Source organism: Haliaeetus albicilla, chromosome 27 (genome assembly GCF_947461875.1).
Source record: "Haliaeetus albicilla chromosome 27, bHalAlb1.1, whole genome shotgun sequence".
Classification (NCBI taxonomy): Eukaryota; Metazoa; Chordata; class Aves; order Accipitriformes; family Accipitridae; genus Haliaeetus; species Haliaeetus albicilla.
In genome coordinates this window covers 9,521,169-9,542,503 of record NC_091509.1, presented here as the reverse complement: position 1 = coordinate 9,542,503, position 21,335 = coordinate 9,521,169, and the positions used below count along the sequence as shown (strand labels likewise).

The 21,335-nt window shown below is 40.2% G+C and overlaps 1 protein-coding gene across 2 annotated transcripts in view; it reads right to left on the bottom strand.

Annotated features, from left to right (window-relative positions):
- Positions 1–21,335, bottom strand: part of ATP10B (ATPase phospholipid transporting 10B (putative)) — a 58,988-nt gene that overhangs the window by 8,537 nt on the left and 29,116 nt on the right. For both annotated transcript variants that reach the window (XM_069772350.1, XM_069772349.1), the window contains 10 exons: positions 20,442–20,694; positions 19,290–19,525; positions 11,786–11,965; positions 10,663–11,242; positions 10,025–10,131; positions 9,146–9,272; positions 7,433–7,617; positions 3,815–4,127; positions 2,558–2,634; positions 1,900–2,025 (listed from right to left, as the gene is read on the bottom strand). In XM_069772350.1, coding sequence (XP_069628451.1) covers positions 1,900–2,025; positions 2,558–2,634; positions 3,815–4,127; positions 7,433–7,617; positions 9,146–9,272; positions 10,025–10,131; positions 10,663–11,242; positions 11,786–11,965; positions 19,290–19,525; positions 20,442–20,694 — 2,184 coding nt within the window. The remainder of the gene's footprint in view (positions 1–1,899; positions 2,026–2,557; positions 2,635–3,814; positions 4,128–7,432; positions 7,618–9,145; positions 9,273–10,024; positions 10,132–10,662; positions 11,243–11,785; positions 11,966–19,289; positions 19,526–20,441; positions 20,695–21,335) is intronic.

Sequence of the window (21,335 nt, the reverse complement as noted above, 5' to 3'; positions counted from 1 at the left end):
CACGTGCAGAAGAACACCGTTCATGCTGATGCGATTTCATTTCTCTTTGGGTTGTGGAAGTCGTGAAGCGGCACCTTTCCTGTGGCCTCTTCTGTACATCCTTTTCCTTTCCCCATGCTGTTCCCTACCATTACAGCTGATCTGGACCCTTTAGTTTGCAACGCATAGATGGTCTATGTCTCTCATAGTTTCACCTAAGAGGTTTATATAGTACATTGGTTATTACCAGAGTCTCCCAAGAAGACATTATTTTGGTTAAAGGTACCTTCAGTAGAGAGCTCTGCACTTTATTCTGTAAAGAAGTATATCTTAAAGGTCTAATTCACGCCAAGCCACTGTGATAAGGCTTTTTAAAAGCCATTAGGTTTCTTTAAGAAAATAGCAGAGAATAATTAAGTAAACTGTTCACAGCTCTGAGCACCAGATTTTAAAATCCTTTTACAAACTGGTTGTCCCTGTGGAATCAAAGGCCTCCTGCTCCCTAATGGTATTGGGGAGATAATAGAACAGCAGCATCCCAGTCTGGAGAGCTATTACGCATTGCAAATAAATATCCTTTGAACTCTAAAAGGATGCCCAATCAAGAAAAAAGAAGTTTCCATTTCCACTACAAATTTTAACAGTGATAAGAATTAATCCTTATTCAAAATTATTAAAACCCCCCCCAACCAACAGATGCTTTGAATTCTAAGTAAATAGTCTTTCACGCTAAGAGTGTATTTCATGTCAAATGGACTTGTTTGCAGTCTTGTAGAAACTGTACTACTATCAGGTTTTTCCACTTCACATTATTCTTCAATGAACAGCTCATTTGCATATACATTAAATTTTTAATAAAAATGCCAGATATGACTGCATCATTACTTGCGAGTGGTTCCTATCAAATTAAATGCAAAAATCCAGAGATTTCACAGGCAAACAATTCTTACTACAGAATCATCTTCTATGTTCTAGCACTAATAATCTGCTCTTCTTTATGCAAATTTTATTTTGAGGTCATGGGTATTATTAATAAAGTTTCTTGAACTACCATTTAAAAGTTACTAGCCTTAGGTCCTTTTCCCCTCTGGAATCATGCTATTTCAAAATATTTAGAACCCATATTTTCCTCAATGCTTTATGCAGCACATTACTAAGAAGGAGGTAGCATACTATAAACTTGCAAAGCGAAGAAACAGGAACTGCAGCTTCATAAAAAGTAAGAGAGTTGTTCTGGTTTCAGCTGGGATAGAGTTAATTTTCTTCCTAGTAGCTGGTATAGTGTTATGTCTTGGATTTAGTATGAGAAGAATGTTGATAACACACTGATGTTTTCAGTTGTTGCTAAGTAGTGTTTAAGACTAAGTCAAGGATTTTTCAGCTTCTCATGCCCAGCCAGCAAGAAGGCTGGAGGGGCACAAGGAGTTGGGAGGGGACACAGCCAGGAGAGCTGACCCAAACTGGCCAAAGGGGTGTTCCATGCCATAGGATGTCATGCCCAGTATATAAACTGGGGGGAGAGGGCTGGGGGGTGGTGGATCACTGCTCAGAAACTAACTGGACACTGGTCGGTGAGTGGTGAGCAATTGCACTGTGCATCTCTTGTTTTGTATATTCCAATTCTTTTATTAGTATTATTGTAATTTTATTGTTATTATTACCATTTTTATTTGCTTCCTTTCTGTCCTATTAAACTGTCTTTATCTCAACCCACAAGTTTTACTTTTTTCCCCAATTCTCTCCCCTATCCCACTGGGTGGAAGAGGAGTGAGTGAGCAGCTGCGTGGTGCTTAGTTGCCGGCTGGGGTTAAACCACAACAAAAGTATAACCTGCAAAAACCAAAAACAAAGCAAAAAAACCCCCATCCCTGGACTTGACCCTTGCTGGGATGAGAACTTCCAGAATTTTAATAACCTTACCACATTTTTATAGAAAAAGTAAATCACCATCTTTGCCAGGCGAGCATAACACCAATGTCCATGGACAAGAAGGAGTTTTTTGAGATGCTTGAATCGGGATATTGCAAAGTCACTAGCCATCACAGCCTTTGGTAAAAAGAATAGAAGTTAATTTACAATATATCTTTTTCCCACCCAACATGATGAAATTTGAACATGGACATTGAAATGATTTCCTACTGTTGAATATGGTAGAAAAAAACCCAACCTTGAGAAAATAGTTGGAACTTTCCATCTCTGCAGAGCTCTCCATCTTAGAATGAGGGAGGAGGATGTGTGAGAAAGAATTTGGGGCAGAAAACACTGAAAGAGGATCAACAAAACCTGGAAATGCTATAGCAGAGATGATTCAGAAACCAGATGCTAACCTAACACTGGACAGGCATCTGCTAATTTTCCAGGCTTATGAGCAAACGCACGTTTGTCCATGCATGCTAATTGTTGGCTCAAAACACTCTTTTTTGGCTGGACCCATAATTACAAACTGCATATTAATTTGCGACAGGAATGATGCCAACTTGCATTTTTAAGATGACAAGAGTACAGTGCTGCTATGAAACTTATTAAGCAGCAAGAGACCACGTAACAAAAGAGGAAAGGAAATAAATGGAAGGGATACCTGCATGCCTTCTTGGCCAGATATTCCAATTCCAACATCGGCTGCTTGAATCATACTTACATCATTTGCACCATCACCTAGAATGGGAACACAGGAGGGAACGAAAAAGGTGCAAGAGAGGATGCTTAATACAAAATGCCTATATCAGAACAAGAAACCCCCCCTAGCTATGCTGACAAACAAAGGCATCTTAATTAGGGCAACTGATACTCAGCATCAAGCAATTATGACCTCTGGGCTCTGATCATGGTTGGAACATTCTCCTTCCCAGGAGACCTAGATCCACCAGGGCTAAGCTCGACATTGGGACTGGCTGGGTGGTGGCATGGACATCCCGACACCATCTACACCTGCATTGGTTTGTATGTTTCTGCTCGGTGAACTCCATATGCTCAGCATTGTGCTTTGCAGCACCCTACTTCACTGAATTCTCCAAATTATAAGATAAATTTGATTGCAGTTGACAATGTAACAAGCCAATTTCAGGAGTTATTGTGCTCATTTCAACTTGCAGCAATATATTAAATACATAACGAAATTTCCATGGAAAGAACAGCCATGGTTGTTGCCTGCAATATGGAGACTGTGAATTAGGTTAGCTGGTAAAGCAAAATAAATGAAGCGGAAGGCTGAAAGCTTGTATTTTGAACTCTAAGGCAAAGCAAGAAATTTTAAAATACATCAGACTCTTCCTTTTCTCTCTGGTCCACAGAGGTGTATTTTTTAGTTTTAAGTCATAAAAATCAATTCTGCAAGGATTTTAGTAGGATCACTTATCAAAAGTGGAATAGGAAACTGAAAGTGTTTCACATTATTTGGAGGTAAAAAGCAAATGAGTCAGCCCTTAATACCACTCTTGGGATAACTCTGTTTTCACCAGTTGGGAAAATCTGACAGGAATAGGGCTTTATGAGAAGACAAAAGAGTGACAACTATTGAGTGCTTTCTACGCCCAAAGCAAGGGCATTCTGGAGGGAATGTGTACATACGTTTGTACTGATGTGCATGAAAGGGACCGCTGGGAGATTCTGAATTTGGAGTGCCTTCGTCTTGTTTAAAAGGGGGCCAGATTTGCTCAGTGAAAGCTGAAGAAGGACTTTCACATGGTTTTTGATCAGGAAAGACTATTCGATGCTATTTTCCCACTGTATATCTCTGAGGCACAAGAGATGGCTCATACAATATATTCCATACATTTCCGTAACTCATAAGGAACCTGCTTCCCCCTTTCTCCTGTGAGAGTCAGAATGGAAGTACCTATGGACAGGGTCATCACTTTAAGCTGCCTCCGGACGAGCTTGACCACCATACTCTTCTGAAGAGGGGTGGACCGGCAGCACAGCACCGAGCGGCAGTGCTTCGTCAGCGCCAGGAACTTCTCCTCCAGGCCCCCCTGGAAGATGACGTTCAGCGTCTGTCCATCAATCACCAGTCCGAACTCAGGACTGGGGGCCTCAGAGGCTGAGAAAGACGTTGGGATAATGCCAAAAAATCTCCTCCATGGTTTTTCAACCTCATAATTCTTCTTCACCTCTTCCAAGGTTAAATTCAAGAGAGATTCACAAGTTTCCTGTGAGAAAACAGAAGCGGTTCTAGAAATAGTTATCTCCATCTCCCTTTACAGCACAGCACCTTACAAAGTGTATGTTTGTATAATCATGCCAGTGGTATTAAGTCTATCAGATAAACATTAGGGAAAACTGACTGAGAAATGCACCGATTCATCAGATTGGAGATTATTTCAATGACATCATCAAATCCTTCAGTGAAAACACCACGCATCTTATCAGCTAGTTAACTGTAGTAAGGAATTATTTAAAAAAAAAAAAGAAAATAATCTTCACATCAGGAGGACATATTTGTATTTGCAATGCTGAGAGTTCAGAAATTAAGAAAAAATCCCTTTTTTTCTAAAGGAGATTTAAAATATGTCATTCTGGTACAAATGATATGAGATATTGCAGCATTTGCTTCCCTCGGAAATAAACTGTGGTAGAAAAACAAGAGGTTCAGATTTTCAAAATTATCCAGTAACTTTGACAGTTTGGCCTTTTCTAGGTCACAGTTAGGGACAGAAATAAAGCTTCATATTGCCCAGCACTGTGCCTCAAACACAAACTAAATCTTTCCCTCTTAGCAAAACTGCCTCATTTTGGACCAAAGTCCCCCTTTTGATGCAAACAACTGGAAATTGACAGTATCAGATACAGACAGATTTAAGGGGAGCACTTTTACCTCTCTCATACAGATCTCCTAAATTGGCACACCCCTATCAGAGAAAACCCAGAATGATCTAAACGTTATTTTGCTGCCTGTTAGTACTAAAAGTCCTCCTTTTGTGGCATGGCGCTGAATACCTGAGGAGCTAATCACTCCCTTTTCTACCTTTTCTGTCAGCTTTATTGAGTGATGATTCAGTTCTAAAACGTTATTTTCACTTTATGTTGCATAAGGTACATGTGTAGGATGTTTGCAAGATTTAAATTACACTTAAGTGGGAGGTTCTGGAATCAAATGTGCCTCTGACATCTAATAAAAAGCTGCATCTAGCCTGCACACTTAAAACCTCTAAAAAATACTGAAGAAGCATCATCTTTCTGTGAACAACCCAAAAATTGTAGTGGAAATTCCTGGTTTGCCTTGGCTTGCCTTTTTAGATGAATCCCCCAAACTACCTCCTTGTGTTGCTTCTTCCTGGAAGATATCTAATTTTTAGTGTTTGAATAAGCTGCTGGGCTCAGGGGGTGAAGAGAGTCCTTTCCCACTGAAGCCGGTTCAGGGCTTAACTTTGGCAAAATTAACGGGTTAAACGCTTCATATCTATTATTTGTTTTCCCCCACTGCTGCCATTGGGAGACTCTTTCAGAACCAGTGTCCTTGGCTTCATTTTGGAAGGGAGGGAACTCAATCTTCTTATGGAGCAACTCCAGTGCCCACTGAACCTCAGGTATTTACACAAGCACCCATATGAACGCAGCTTGCATCTGAGCCTGGATGGAGGGCCATGCAGGGTGCTATGGGTAAGTGCACACACCTGCGTTTCCTGGAGCCAGGGTGGTCCTGCCTGCAGCATCGCTTCTCTGACAGAAACCATCTTCTAATTTCCATCCTCAATATATTCATTCTGCCTTCCATTAAAGCAGATATGCGTATCAAATGAAATTACACGTTGAAGCAGGGAATGTATTCCATGCCAAATTCCATATCGTCTTTGCGTGTTTCCCTATTTCCGTGACATTAAAAGAGAGAGACATTTGCATAGGATTTTATTCTTGTTTGGAGAGCTACTAACTGCAGACAAAAGCAGTTAGAAAGTAGGCCATCTAACTGCTCTATACAATTGCCTATCACAAGTAAAACAGTATTTTAACTGTATTTATTAATCCTCACAATAGCTTTATAGAGAAAGGCAAGCTCGTATCAGTAACCCCCGTTTGTGGGGAGAAAAACTGAGGCAACCGAGACCAGTGACTTGCCCACTTGCAGAAAGAAGCCCTGCCTTCCCTCCTCAGCCTCCTGTCCACCCACAGAAAGGCTCGTCTCATGGTAATTCCTGTTATTGCTGAGTATGGGCCACAAGTGTACGCTGCATAAAAAGGATAGAGCAGCACACTGGGAAAAGGGCAGCGGCTGCTGCCTGAGGCATCTCAGGGGCATCCAGGGCTATATGGGAAGTAAGAGGTCACGAACAAGAACATAAAAAAGGGCATCGCAGCTGGCATTTTGGACCCTGCTTTTGGGCTTTAGTGATGATCAGGGCTGACCTCTCCTTAGTGAACGGGTCTGGTTTAACTATAACGCCTGAACTCTCTCTCCCTTACATCCATCTCACAAAGCCATCTGTCCCACCAGGATGCCCGGAGGGATGAGATGCTAGGCTGTGCACAGTGGTGGCCATTCTGCTTTCCAAGAGCAAGGCATGGTTTTCCTGGTACCCTACTTATGTTGCTTCACAACCTGCAAAAGCCAAGGTTGCTTTTCTAAAGACTTTTACTTTCACCAGCCTTAATGGCATTTACCCTCTTCGAAAGTTAGGACTCTGTTTTCTATCTTCCGTTCAGACAGTTTCAGGAATAGCCATAGATTGCACCACAGACTGTTCACTGTATTTTAGTGAGTCACAGGAGCTGACAGACGCACCCTTGAAATGATTATCCCCGTTTTGGAGTACATTTGCTTTGCTTACTGCCTGACCTTCTTATTGTCCATAGAAATTTGGGGAATATCTGTGCACGTCAACAGTTATGTGTGCCACATGGAATGTCAAGAAAGTGACTGTGGTTTTACCTGGCCCACAAGAACCATATTTAGGTTTCCAAGAAGGTGAAATGGTGCTTGCACAAAAAGATACTGGGTTAAACTGTTCACTAATAAATTTCTGATTAAGCCTAATCCTATTAGGGAACATGTGACTAGAAAGTTCTGAATTTAATTAAATCTACACCTGCATACTTTTCCCAGACTGACTCATACAGTACTTTCTAAATGTCTTCCTACAGATATGACCTAGAGTTAAAATATCATTGTAACTGAAATTTGCATTGCAAGGTAAAAAGCCAGATATCAATATTATTAAGGAATCAAGCACTTAAACTGCATATTACCTTCTTTCTAAAGCTCACTATTCAGGTAATTTTTTTAAGAATATATTCATTTGGAAAAATCAGTGTATTTTAATTGAATAAAACTCTACATAACTGTCTTGTGTTTCAATTCACAGTTACGTGTGGTCTAAAGAGTTTATGGCCTAATGCTGCTATGTGGGTTTTTGGTTGGCTGTTTTGTCTTGAATGCAGCCTAAAGCAAAACAGCGCCAAGCTGCAAGACACAAAGAAAGGGAAAGACAGCAGATTCTGTGCGTTTCTCTGTACTCACCTTATTTTCAGTGTTAATGGTGAAGACAGTGTCTCTCTGGTTCAGGAGTTTACAGGAATATGCAATGTTAACTGCTGTTTCTTGTTTGTCTCCTGTCAACACCCAGATTTTTATCCCAGCTTCTCGAAGAGCCGCAATAGTGTCAGGCACTCCATCTTGCAGCCGATCTTCAATCCCTGTTGCTCCTGGGCAAACAGAAAAACTAGTGAACTAGTTTTCTTTCATTTGGAAATCATGCTGCTATTTTCTTTTCTAAGAAAAGGTCTTGGCTTCCAGTCATGATCCTGAACCTGTCAAGAGCTGAGCCAAGGTATTGTCCAGCAAATAAGCACAGAGGCACAAGATCTGCATTTGGATTAAGATCTGAATGTGTCAGCAATCAAGTTCTGGCTCTTCATTTTACTCGTTGCTAGAACAACGCCATAACAATTCTTAATAATTCAAAATGACAATGCTAGAACAATTCTTAATAATCCAAAATGACAGTGTACTGGCAGAGGAATTACACCATATGCATTTTTAAAATACTGCATTAAGTCCCATCAAAGCAACCAGAAAAGATGAACTTTGACTATTTAAATGAATGTTATCCCTATTGTCAAGTAAGGGGCTTCACCCGTCAAAAGGAGAAGAAAAGGTACAGTAAGTTTTCTTTTTGAAAATGCACAAACTTAGAAGCAGATGCCAACGCTCGTCCTGATGGTAAATTAGCATCTGAATGTTCTAATACTTTTCTTCTTATCTCTTCCACTAGAGGTCAGTTTGAAGATGCTGTAACTGTGATACATTAAAGATAGATTTAAGCTAAAAGAACACTTTTTTTGTGAAATAAAGTATGAAAGCACACAGAGCCTTAAGAGTTGGCAAAGGTAACAGATTCTGACAAGATCTACATTACCTCTTATGTGGTTCTGCTTATGCCATTTACTGTTATTACTCTAATTTTTTAAATCACTGCAGAGATTATAAGAAGTCATAATGCTAATAGCTTGCAATCACAGAAATTCAGGATAATGAAGTATGGGCACAGATTGTATTCACAGAAACGTGAGACTGAGAGAACTCTGAAAATCAAAGTCCAAAAGAACAAAATGTTTGGAAACAAAATAGAAAAGAAAGCACTGAAGTGCTCCATAATTTAACAGAATAGCGTTGTTAGATACGACAGTGATGGATGATGCACAAGTGCCAATGAGTGTAAGTTTTAACACGAAATATCCTTTTACAAAGTGCAGAAGGCAGACGTGACAATGCAACAACAGCAGCAATTCACTAGCAAAAATGCCTATGTGTTTAAGTTACCATTTTTTAGAATACAGTTTAATTACCAAAATTCCCTTGGAATTTGTGCTCAAGCTGAAGTTAATTTATAGTATTTTATAGGTTTATCTAAGGACACAGACACATGATTGAATTATGGGAACTTCGTTATCTACTGTGTCAGCTGAGCCACAGTAACAGCTGATGTACATGTTCTTTGCTCCTGTCATGTGATAATTTCAGTACACTTTTTCAAAGTTACTGCCGCTCAAAATGCACAAGAACTTGTTTAGACACTGTCATTGGACTGTATACTCTAGCCCTGAGATTTCCAAACCTCAGAGGAAGACTTTTTGACATAAGTTAGTATAAGCTGTTGTCTGTGTGATTGCCAAGAATATCACAGGAGAGCAAGTGATACTTCACGCAATGACGATTCTTATTTTTAGCTACCCAGCAAGGTGAGTTTGGTCTCCAGATGCTGCGCTGTCTCCATTAACAGCTCATCTCTGTTGTCAATTGCAGCTTCTGCCTCCCGACGAAAATTGGCCCATTTTTGAAAGTCATCTTCATTCAAGACCTGCATAACACAATTTAAACAGAGCTCATTTTAAATTTAAATAAGAGAAGAATGCCAACATTCTGGATCAGAGAGACTTAACTGCTATCCAGGCTGGTAAAGTACTGTTGTACTGTGTCATCTTTAAAATGACACAAACTTTTCTAAGAGAAGACTGCAAGAACTAGTAGTAATGAGAAAAATAGACCTGCCTTCCTGTTTGTCTAAATGGCCTACAGCTGAGACTTAAAAACATGACCTATAGAAACTCCTGATCACACAGCCCTTAGCTGGGACTCTGAACTGGAACACACAGTTTCTGAAAGTTGCTCTACATTTTCTCCAGAGCTTGAATATGACCTATTTGTTGCACATAGACAACTTCTGTATTAAAGTACCGGGCTAAGATGTACTAACCCAGGCTGAGGGCAAGATTTTTGAAAGCTGAATGCAAAGCAAAACAGAAAAAGGTTGGCTCCTCTGCGGACTTTTTATTTCTTGCTTAGAATCACTGTAGAGAGGGTCAGCCAGAGTTACCATGAGAGAAAAAGAAAATGAATGTTTTTGAGGCTGACCAAAAATCCATCATCTACTCACACTGAGGAAAAAAGGAAAAAAAGACTGCAGAGCAATCAAATAGAGGGACAAGAAGATGAGCTGTATCTGGCTTGTTCTCTGAAGCAGAAAGACTTATAACCATTACACTTTTCTAATAAATCTATTGACATGTGCAGAGTAAAGCTGTAAACAGTATTAGGCTAATGCCCTCCTACCTTCTTAGCTATGCACAGAGTTCGTAGGCCATCACGGGCATAGTAATCCAGATGCTTCTGTGTTTTTTCTTTTATTCTTTTCATTCTCTTCTCTGCACTAATTTCAGCTGTGAAATACAAGGAAAAGATTCCATATTTTAAGCACAGATAACTTCAGACCTAATGGCCTAAGATTAAAAAAGAGTGGGCATTAGAGAAAACTGATTCCAGTATAATAGCAATTCCTTTAAAAGCTCAAAAGTGTTGGCTGTGCACAAGCTGAAATCTTGCTAAAAATCCTTGTTTTCTTTAAGATAACATTGCTTGGGTTTGTTTGTTTGTTTGTTTGTTAATGTTATAGCACTCTTTCTGACAAGCTGAAATACAATGGTCAGGCCCTTATGACAGTATTACTGCAGAGTACACAATCCACATGGGTTAGCGCTGTCAGTGAATTTTAATAAGCCCATTCCTTATTCTAAGCACTACTCAGCTTAAATAAATACCTCAGTTCTCATCTGCAGGGATAACACTAGAGAAAGCTTATTCTTTTTTTATACTTCTAATGCTTAGACATAATATTTCATGCAGAAAAGAGTACTGGAAACGTCTTGTGCTTCTTTATAGGAGACACAACAGAAAGCTCATTGGCTAATTACCTTTGGAAGAGTCTTCCAGCAAGTCCATTATAACAGAGTCAGCTCCTTTTGTGTAGACAACAATTGCCTTGGTTAGAGGGTGTCTCACCACCACAGACATCCTTTTCCTTACTGAGTCAAATCCCAAAGTGTAGAGAATATCAAAAGTCAGGAGTGTGCCTTGTGGCAACCGTACGGTCACCTGTTCAGGAGTTCGGGACACTAAAGTAAAACTATATGCCTGGGCAGCATAGACAAGCGCTGCCTCATCTGGGCTCTCAGCCTCATAACAAAAGTCTGTTGGCAAAGAACTGTTAGTCACAGATTTAAAAACCTCATCCAAGGAAGCACTACCAATATCTGTGCTGCCCTTGCCCTGGAGCTCATCGCCTCTACTGCAGCAGTTGTCACCGTTGTCACAGCAATCCAACACAGCAAGATGCTCCTCGGTGCTCTTTGCACTGAAGCTAGCACCTAGGTCTGAACTAGACTGAGAAGAGGAAAAAGACTGACTAAGGCTTGCTAATTTTAGCCGTTGAAATATCTGATGAATCTTCTCCAGGGTGATTCCTGAAGGTTTTATTGGTGGTGGGACTGTGACCTAGGAGAAAACCTATGGTTAAAAAACAAATAAATGTGAACTAAAAGATACTTTTCAAAACCTCAATATATTTTTCTGTATGTAGATTATGCTAATTAGAAAAGCAACTTTTTTTTTTCCTATTTAACTGTGGTGGGGGAATTCAGTAGAGGAGTCATAGGTGAGTTGGCATCCAAATTTGATGGTGATTTGTATCTCTACCTCTGAAGCAGAGATGAAACCAAGCCCCCTGTAGTTCTGTCAATGGCCTGGGAGATCAGAGAGAACCCAGTATCTTCAGCATACTTCTTACAGTATATGTAATATAAAATCTATAAGAAAAAGTGCGGATACTGGGGTAGCCATAGCTATTCATCAAACATAAAAAGCCATGTTAGGAAGGGATACAGCAGGGAAACAGCAGATATTACACAAAAGGTAAAAGAACTAGAAGAGAACTCCCAAACAAACTATTTTTCACCATTTCAGGTTTCACTGAACACTGCTCTGTCTTGTTAAATGGAAGCATAATCTGTTTTCCTCATATACTTAAAGTTAGATTACCCTTTGTCTTGGCTCAGTAGCTGTGGAGACCAGGACTGTATTGCAGATGGCAAGGGCAAGAAAAAAGTCCATAAAGGTTGTGGAAGTCTTCATATGCATAAAAGGAGAAAGATTTTCAGTCTGGAACGCAGCTTCTCTTACTCGCCTCAGCAGCCTACTATCCGGAGTCACATCCTTTTCCTGGAAGAAAAAGTACTTAATGAGATTTATTCCCGTTTACCTTTGTCCTCAAGGAAGAACTATCAACTTGATAACTTCTTCTTGCCCCTTATTGAATTTATACCTAGAATTACGTAAGGTAAATGCCTTTTGTACTGAACATCTAGGGAAAAAATCTACATTTCTAAAAGCTGCATAACTAGATTATTAGAAGGAAATGCATCTTGAAGTGGAAGATGATTTCAGAATTTTATTTCTTTTGAGATCTCCTAAAAATCAAGAATAATCTACACTGTATCCCCCAACTTTGAAACTGCTGACTACTGAATTAAAGGGCATTCCAGATGGAAGTGGACTTGGGATCTCCCATTTCAGTGTGGGAGCTGATTATTATTTCAACAGAGAATATATTGCGCTTATGGCTTCGTTACAACAGTATCACTTTTTGTTTCCAGCGTCATTTTGCTTTGCACCCAGAAAGAGAAGCTGTCTCAACCTGTTCTTCCTCAGATTTTACAATAAATAAATAAATAAATAAATACATACATACATACTTGATCTGTTTCTGAAATGTTACTGTAATTTTACGACCACTCTCTTTCTAATCAAACCTAAATTTGCAAACCAAACTACATAACAGTGTCACTTACCTACAATTTAATTTGATGTAAGGCTACGGGAGTATTACTTTTAATGGAAATTTCATGTTAGCAGAGTCTGGTTTGGATTTAATTCCGGGCCATATTTAACAAGAGCTTCCAAATTTAGAAGACACCTTCCTGTGAGCCAACACTTTTGCATGCTTTCTTTAAGGAACTGCTAAAGTGATTTAGCTTCTTTCTAGTTAATCTCAGCTATTACCCTCACCTCTTTCAGTCTGGCACAGTTTTCCTAAATTCCCTAAATATGCAACAGAAGCCAATCAACCACCTTCACAGCTGTGTTCTCCTGAGCTGAATATGTTGCATTGTAACTCCTACTTGCTAAAGTGAATAGCAGTTCTTAAATCATTCTAATAATTGCAAATAAATCTACTGCTCATTTTGCAGCACAGAGCTCAATTGAAATCCAAAGATGAAAGAAGGTTTTGCACTTTCTCTGCTGCAGAAGGTTCTGGTTCCTTTGGCTCAGTGTTTTCATGCTTTTTTGTTTCCTGTATGGGGAAATGTTTTAAGTATAGATGGAGTCCCTTCTCTAGCAAAGTGATACATACTGAGGATAAGCCTGATTTTTTAGTTATCTTCTCAGGTCTCTCAAAAGCAATCAGAGGCTGAAAAATTAAAGCTGTCATTCTTTAGAAACCCTTTCACAATGTTGCACTGTAGCAGGCAGTTACTGCAGGTAACTGTGTCTGTTGCCAATACTGTGCTTTGTAAGCATAGCAATCCTGGATAGCTTAACTGGACAATTCTGTTGAAGAACACATACATGCAGACAAAACCGTCAAAACAGTTATGTTGGGAATTATATTAAATTCAAAATATGAAAGATTAGAAACTCACTGACTGTGTGCCCAGCTATTCGTGTAATTTCCTCATGCATTGCCACATTGAGAATGAACCTCACAAATTATTATGCGTGGATCTCAGCCTAACCTATCCATCATCATCCCACCAAATTTCTTTTGCATCTATATCCTCAATACCTGCCAAAAATGACAATGAACTAATGGATATTCCACTTAAACAGAAACTTTCTGAACTCAAAATTTTCCTCTGGAAAAACAGAAAATTGTCAGGTCAATTGTGGCAGAGAGAGGTTTTAAAAAAAAAAGAATACAAAAATCAATATTTATCAGAAAAGTTTTTCTCTTTTTCTTTTTCACATTCAGTGAAAGCAAGGCTGAGCTGAATTTCCAGCCTTATGGAACTTCAGGAGATAAAACCAAATTCAGACAAACAAGGCTGTTCATTGACCAGCCTGAACCAAGGAAACAAACGAAACAAGAAAATGAAATAAAACAGCGTTAATGATGATGGCGATCAGTTAAATTTACCACCTTTTCAATGTTAGCGATTTTGTTAGTGAAAATGCTGATGTTATAAAATGGCTAGTGCCATTCAGGTTTTAAGATTTCCTCATTAATTTGATAGCATTTCTTCTACTTGATGGCACTAAAACCTGATGACAATAGGACAACTGAAATCTTCATGAAATGTTTCTAATAGCAAGGCACCATTTATTGGAATTATTAAATCTAGAAGGAAATGTGCTGTCACGATCTCAATTCAGAAGAACACCTAAAGGTAGACAGAGTAAATATTAATTCTCTATCTTGTTCCAAAATTTGCTTATCATTTTATATTTTTTCTACTCTTTTAAAGTTTCCTTAAGTCTGCCTGTCAACCATAGCTCTGTTGTTTTATAATACATTATTTTATTTTTCCCTCTGAGAAGTTGCAGCTGCCACAAGGAAGCAAATTAATAAAGTATACTGGCATGTCTCCTTTTAAGGTACCCAAAGAAACCAGTAAGTTAACCAATGCCACCTTCTAGGTTCTAAAATGTTGGGCTGAAGGCTGTCTCTCCAGAGGGCCAGACAGGCAGGATGAAATTCAGTTTCTGTTTTCACAGGAGGTGTGACAGAGCTGGTAACTCTGTTCTTCTTCCAGTTGCATTAGACGCTTTAGATACGGACATATCCATGAGCAGTGGATATTTTCTACCTGGACTTCAGTAAGGCCTTGGACACTGTCCACTGTCAGATCTTCAGGGACAAGCTGTTGCTGTATGGGCTGGACAAGCAGGCAGTGAGGTGGACTGAAAACTGGCTGAGTGGCCGGACCCAGAGCGTGGTGGTCAGCAGCGCAAAGCCTAGGTGGAGGCCAGTGACAAGCAGTGTACCCCAGGGATCGATACTGGGTCCAGTCCTGTTTAACATGGGTGGAGTGGCTGATACACCAGAGGGTCGTGCTGCCGTCCAGAGGGACCTTGAAAGGCTGGACAATTGGGCTGACAGGAACCTTATGAAGTTCAACAAGGAGAAGTACAAGGCCTGCCCCTGGGGAGGTACCAACATGTGCTGGGGGCCTCCCAGCTTGAAAGCAGCTTGGTCGGAAAGGACCTGGGGGGCCTCGTGGACCCTGAGCTGAACATGAGGCAGCAATGGGCCCTTGCAGCAGGGGAATGATGGTATCCTGGGCTGCATTAGACAAAGTATTGTCAGCAGGTTCAGGGGGGTGATCTGACCCCTCTACTCAGCGCTGGTGAGACCACACCTGGAGTACTGCAACCAGTTCTGGGCTACCAACTACAACAGAGACACGGACATACTGGGGAGAGTCCAGCGAAGGGCCACAAACATGACTAAGGTACCAGAGCATCTCTTTTATGAGGAAAGGTTGAGAGCCACAACTGTTTAGCTCAGAGAAGAGAAAGCTGAGGGAGGATCTTATTAACGTATATAAATACCTGAAGGGAGGTGCAAAAAGGACAGAGGCAGGCTCTTTCGGTGGTGCCCAGTGACAGAACAAGAGGCAGTGGGCACAAACTGAAACACGGGAGGTTCCATCTGAACATCGGGAAAGACTTTTTTACTGTGAGGGTGACTGAGCACTGGCACAGGTTGCCCAGAGAGGCTGTGAAGCCTCCATCCTTGGAGATATTAAAATGTAGTCTGGACACGAACCTGAGCAACTGGCTGTAGGTGAGCAGGGGAATTGGACCAGATGACCTCTGGAAGTCCCTTCCCTCCTCAACCATTCTGTCATTTTTTGATGTCTGCCTCCCTCCAGATTTCTCATAAATGTTTATGAAATGAATAAATCAGTCACTATCTTTCTCTCCCTCTGACACCCTAGGAGATTTCTGAAGTAAAGACTACACCGTTCTTCTTTCCTTTCCATTCCACATAAAACCTAAGATGTACACAGACATTGCACATTTTTATGGAATCAATATAAACACCATAGACTTGGCAGCAATTCTCGAGTGAGTTTTTGGAATAGCTTGAATTTGTGTTCAAACAGATCTGTTCAGCTCAGTCTCCTGACTGAGTGCAACTGTTAATAGGTAGATCTCTATATCTCTATTTATGTTTAGTAAGAATAGCAAGAGAAATGATTGCTGACAATAAGCTAGGACTTTGCTTTTCAATCGTCTAAGACTTGGTCAAGCTCCTTCGCACTGAACAGACTTTGCCATTGAATTTTTGGAAGCTGTAACTGGACATAGGATTCATTGTTTCTGATGAACTGCATAAATTTTATGTAAGGAGGCTCCACAAACTGCCACGGACCATGAAGACTACGGACAAAAATATTGGAAGGAGCAAAGCGAGAGGGTAAGCCCTAGGAGTTAGCCTCTGCTTCATACCTGTGTTACTTTTACTCCAGAAAAGACAAGCAATGTTATTTAGTTATTCTTCTAGGATCTGCAGGCTCCAGTTTAATTAACTTTATCAAATGCCATGAAAAACCCATCATCCTCACCTCTATCTCAGAGACACACTGAAATGAACATGTTAATTGATAAGAGCTTCTCGGATTTCAGCAAAACATCAAAACTTGTCAAGCAGAGAACACTCTCACAAACAGGCAGGCTGAAATACATTCTGTAGCTGCAGAGCCTCCTAATTGCAGAACTGCTCAGAATACTGAGACAAAGTTCAAACGTGCTGATTTGCAGGCACAATCAATTACCACTGTACAAATGCACTTAAAATACCATATGCAACCTGCTTATCACCGATTCATGTAAGGCTGATTGAGAGTAAGTAAATTTTGTGATCACCGCATAGATAATTTTCCTTTAAAAACTGTTCACATATAAATTTGACATTTGTAAATGATTATCTTTTGTTTGGCACAGTTACTTTCCAATTAAACTCTTTACATTTTGTAGGATACTATTATGTTAACCCCTCTTGCTTTAAAATCCTTTTCTTGGCAACAGTTCTGACATGCAGGTGCTCATAGCAGATGCTGTGCTAACCCTTACCCAAAACCCACTGTGTCTTCTCAGCAGTGCAAAGTTCTTCAATTTTACTGTTACCTGAGGCTACCAGTTTTCATGAATAGTTTTCATGCAGCTGGCACGTCAGCCCTTGGAAACTCGACATTTATTAAGAAAAAAGCCATCAACATCAAATTGTACAATGCCAACTGCTGGCCTTTGGACGATATGTTGTTTATTACATAAATCAGTTTTTTTTTTTTTCTCTTGCATTTTGTTGATCTGAAGAAGCTGTGTCTCACAGTTTCATAGTGAGGATTGTGTTTGACAATCATTGACTGCTACTGAATACTTCAATGCATTTATTTTAGCAGAGCCATTCATCCAGAAGGGCTCTGCAAGCCTTAAATTAATCAAGTTAAATAGCAGTCTGTGTCTTCACTCATACATTGTTCAAAGATGGATTTTTCTTAAGAAACGTTGAGTCCTGAGATACATTCAGGCCCACAACACTATCTGTATAACTGGAGCACTTAAGATGCTCCAGATTTGTAGCAAAGTACAAATGCATCAGACAAGGTGATGTAAGTTCCAAAGGTCAGGAACCATAGAGACACAGAAAATTTTATTATCCCCATTTTATTAATAGGGAATTGGCTTGGCTGGTAAAGAAAGATACTACTATGCATCATTTGAAGGATATCAACATACAGGACAGCTTCTGGGCAATATCCGAGTGTATCCATTTTTACTACATCTTCATGTTTGTCATAGAGGTTAAACGATTTATCCAGATAGAGTGACACCTATTAGCACCTGAGGCTGGTTATTTCCATGACAGCAGCTTAATCTTCCTCTACAAAGGAGATGTGTGATACTAGTTCCTCAGATATTGCTTTTACAGTGGAACCCCCCCCCCCCCCCCCCAACATGGCAGTTTATTTATAGAAGAAAATGAAGAGGTCTGGCAGCAAAAAAAACATAACTGGGGAAATATACTGCAAGAAATTCCTTTATCACACTTAAAAAGTCATGACCCATAAGAGGTTCTCAAAAGGCATGACCCATGGGTTCTCAAGAACCCATGGAGAGGTTCTCAACATCCCATGAGGACTGGGCTGGAAAATGCTAGGATAACAACTGACAAAACTCCCATATTCCAAGAGCAGGAGGAGTACTGACTAATATCCACTACATGACAGAGGAATTGAATGAGGCAAGTAGGATCTTATAATGAACTTAAACTTACATCCTCCAAAACAACCAGTCAGTGAGTTAAAAACTTTGCCAAGAAGAACAACTGCAGAAAATAAAGTTCTGAGAATTCTGTATTTATTAGATTTTTTATTTTTTTAAATCAAGATTTGGAAGGGTTTTCCAGGCATTTAATTTTAATTGGAATTCTAATCCTGAAAGTGTTCTACCTTCTCCTAGAGTCCACAAAAGCCTTGTCTGAAATGTCTGTTAAAAAACTTTCAAGAAGAAAAGAACAGTCTGACTTTAATTATGTTGCATTAGATTTTGGGAAGTTTCAGATCTAAAATTCAGCAGTCTAAGATTTTCCTAGAATTGCAATGCAGACAACATGTACTTCCAAATCAGTACTCCAGGTGAGGCAGAGGCCACCTGGCTACTGAAGGAGGACAAGGCTCTTCAGCATCTTGCAGAGTTCAAGAGGTTATTCTGATAAGCCCTTTTAGCTTAATTTCTATTACCTTTGTGAGAAGTGCCACTATTTTTTGCCTTGAAAAATGCAATGTTTATCTTTTGACACACTACCAAACTCCCAGAACTGCTCTGGAGAGTGCAGCTTAGGCATTTTGCCTGCACGGCGCAGGGGTGGCTGAACTTTTTTTAACAGAGACAGTATGTTGCAGTGCTAGCAGCAGAAGTAGTTTGTGGCTTTCTGAGTTATGTTCAAACTCAGACTTCAAACCCATACCCTCTTCCAGACCATCATCTCCTAGGAGGATCTGTGCCTCCTGTTTCTGCAAACCCAGGCCCAGACTCACATCCCTAGCTCCTCTTGCACAATCCCAGCCCAGAATCCCCACCTCATTTTTCCTGGCATTTTAGAGTACCAGAACAGTACAAAAAGCTCATTCCGCTTTGTGCAAAATACCTCTTGCTGTTACAAACCACAGCCTCAGTCCTTGGACCCCAAATTCATGTCTCCTCCTCCTATCACGCAACCATCAAAAAAACTCAGCCGTGTGCCCCCGCTCTTGTGCTGCAGTCTTTGATATGAGGATGCAGATTCCCAAATCCTCGCTAGCTCCCCGCCGACTGCAACCTGCACATCCCAAGCGAGGACCCCGATGCTTTGTCTCCCCTTTCCCACTCCTAGCTCCACGAGGGCTTGGAGTTCTCCCGCCTGCCTCTTGGCTTCCCATCACAAAATGCAACAGAAAGGAGAACTTAAAATGTGTTAGCTCAGTCTGCTTGTACTCACAATGGCACTGCTGAACGCCACTTGAGACTGGTTGCTGTCACGACGACTGAGCGACCTATTCCTTGTATGTCCCTGAAAATGAGCCCTGGCACTCTGGCACCTCCTTAAAGGTCTCACAGTCCTTTGCTTATAAGTGGCTGGTGTCTCAATATTCGTGGGAGGAAGAGTGAAGTGTTGAAGTTTTGCAAAGTCCTCATCATCTAAATCCAACTCTTTGTGGGTTTCCAGGCGTCTGGCTGTAAAAAGAGAAAATGAAACTTTACCTCTTCTTTTGTTTTTAGCATTGCTAAGGAGGAATTCCTTGGTTGGTTAAAAAAAACTGAAACAAATTAAACCAAAGCCAAAACATCTCAAAATCCAGCACCAGAAAAACTTCACTACCCACTTCAGTTTCTGGCAACTCCCACTCTCCAATGTTTACTATTGCAAGAAAACAAAAATGCATTTTCAAAGCAATCAGTCACTTTTATGGACTTCTGCTAATGCTTGGTCTCCTTAGGGGCATTTTGCAGTTGACTGAAACAGGAGAGTGAAATATGGTAATTCACAGATTTGCTAATGTTTTCAGTCACAGAGCACAAACATCTTTTTGGCAGCTGCTTGCCAGCTTAATAAAATCCTTTGCACTATGCAGAGAGAGAAAGTAGTGACCAAGAATGGGCCAGAGTCAAACCCCCAGATTCAGAGCACCAAATGCCAGGAGGCTTCTGATATGGACTGCAGCTAGGGTCGACTCATGAAAATGTGTAGCTGTACCTTTCGTATCACACAGAAGACTGTGGTAATTACTTTTGGACCCACTGAGTTTAATTACTAACTAATCTCAGTTTGTGAGCTTGTAATAAGTTGGCTGGCATTCATTTAGAAATGAAAGAGAAAATGTTCTCTTTGCATTCTCGAGTGGGTATTGAATGCGGGGCAAAGCCTGAGATGCCTGCAGTGGGAACTGGAAAACCTTTCCCATTTGACTTCTGAGTCATTTAAAACACCTTCACTTTCATGAATCTCCGTAACAGGAGTCCCTCATAAAATGGAGATGAATCCACAAAGCTCTACATTCAGTCAGGGCTCAGTAGGTTTAAATATTAATATTTAAATTAATAACATTTATTTGCTAAGAGAGAAAAGCAAATATAAAAAAATGTCTCTCACCATTTTCCTGATGTGAAAACTCAATCCCATCAACAGTACAGCGTCGGAAAACCATTTTGTTTTCTGTTAGTGTCCCAGTTTTGTCTGAGAAGATATACTGGATTTGTCCAAGATCTTCAGTAATATTTAGGGCGCGGCACTGTATGGGCAAATCTGCCTCTTCATCATACAGGTCAATGTCATTGTGAATTAAGAAGACTTGGCCCAACTTGACTAACTCAATGGACACATAAAGAGAGATGGGGATTAAAACCTGAAAGAGAGTTTAAATTCTCAGTGAGGGGTGGGACAAGTCTTATTGCTTTCTGTCAGCAACGTCCTGGCACAGATATACTAACAATTTTCAGAGAAACAGTTCTTCCTAGAGACTTATTGTAGGACTGAATAATAATAGTTCAGGGGAGGAAAAAAAATCCTGCACATAACAGAGATGGATAAACAGGGACAATAAGCAATAAATGTAAGATAAAATTCCTAGAATATCAAATGCAAAGATGGGTCTTTCAGAGGATGCTCTTACAAAGCATGTTTTCTGGACTGCAGAGCATGCTTGCTCTTACCCTCCTGAACCTCTGACAGGATGCACTAGCACAGACTAACTCTTAATGTAAAAAAGTTTCACAAGCAATTACTTTGCACGCAACACTTCCCACCCACTAGCTTCCTTGCCCTGAAATAATAATGAATTCTCAAGATGCACAAATATTCTGTTTCCGTAATGAAGAATAATCCCCCAAGGAATCTCTGAGCAGCTCGGAAAGTTATGTTCGCATTTCATTCATATTAAAGAAACGCTGTCCATTTGAATCTCAGCAGTTACATCAAGAAATCTGAAAAGTAAATGTGATTTTTTCCCCCCATCCCATAAAATTTCTCTCCCAATTAGGCTTAATC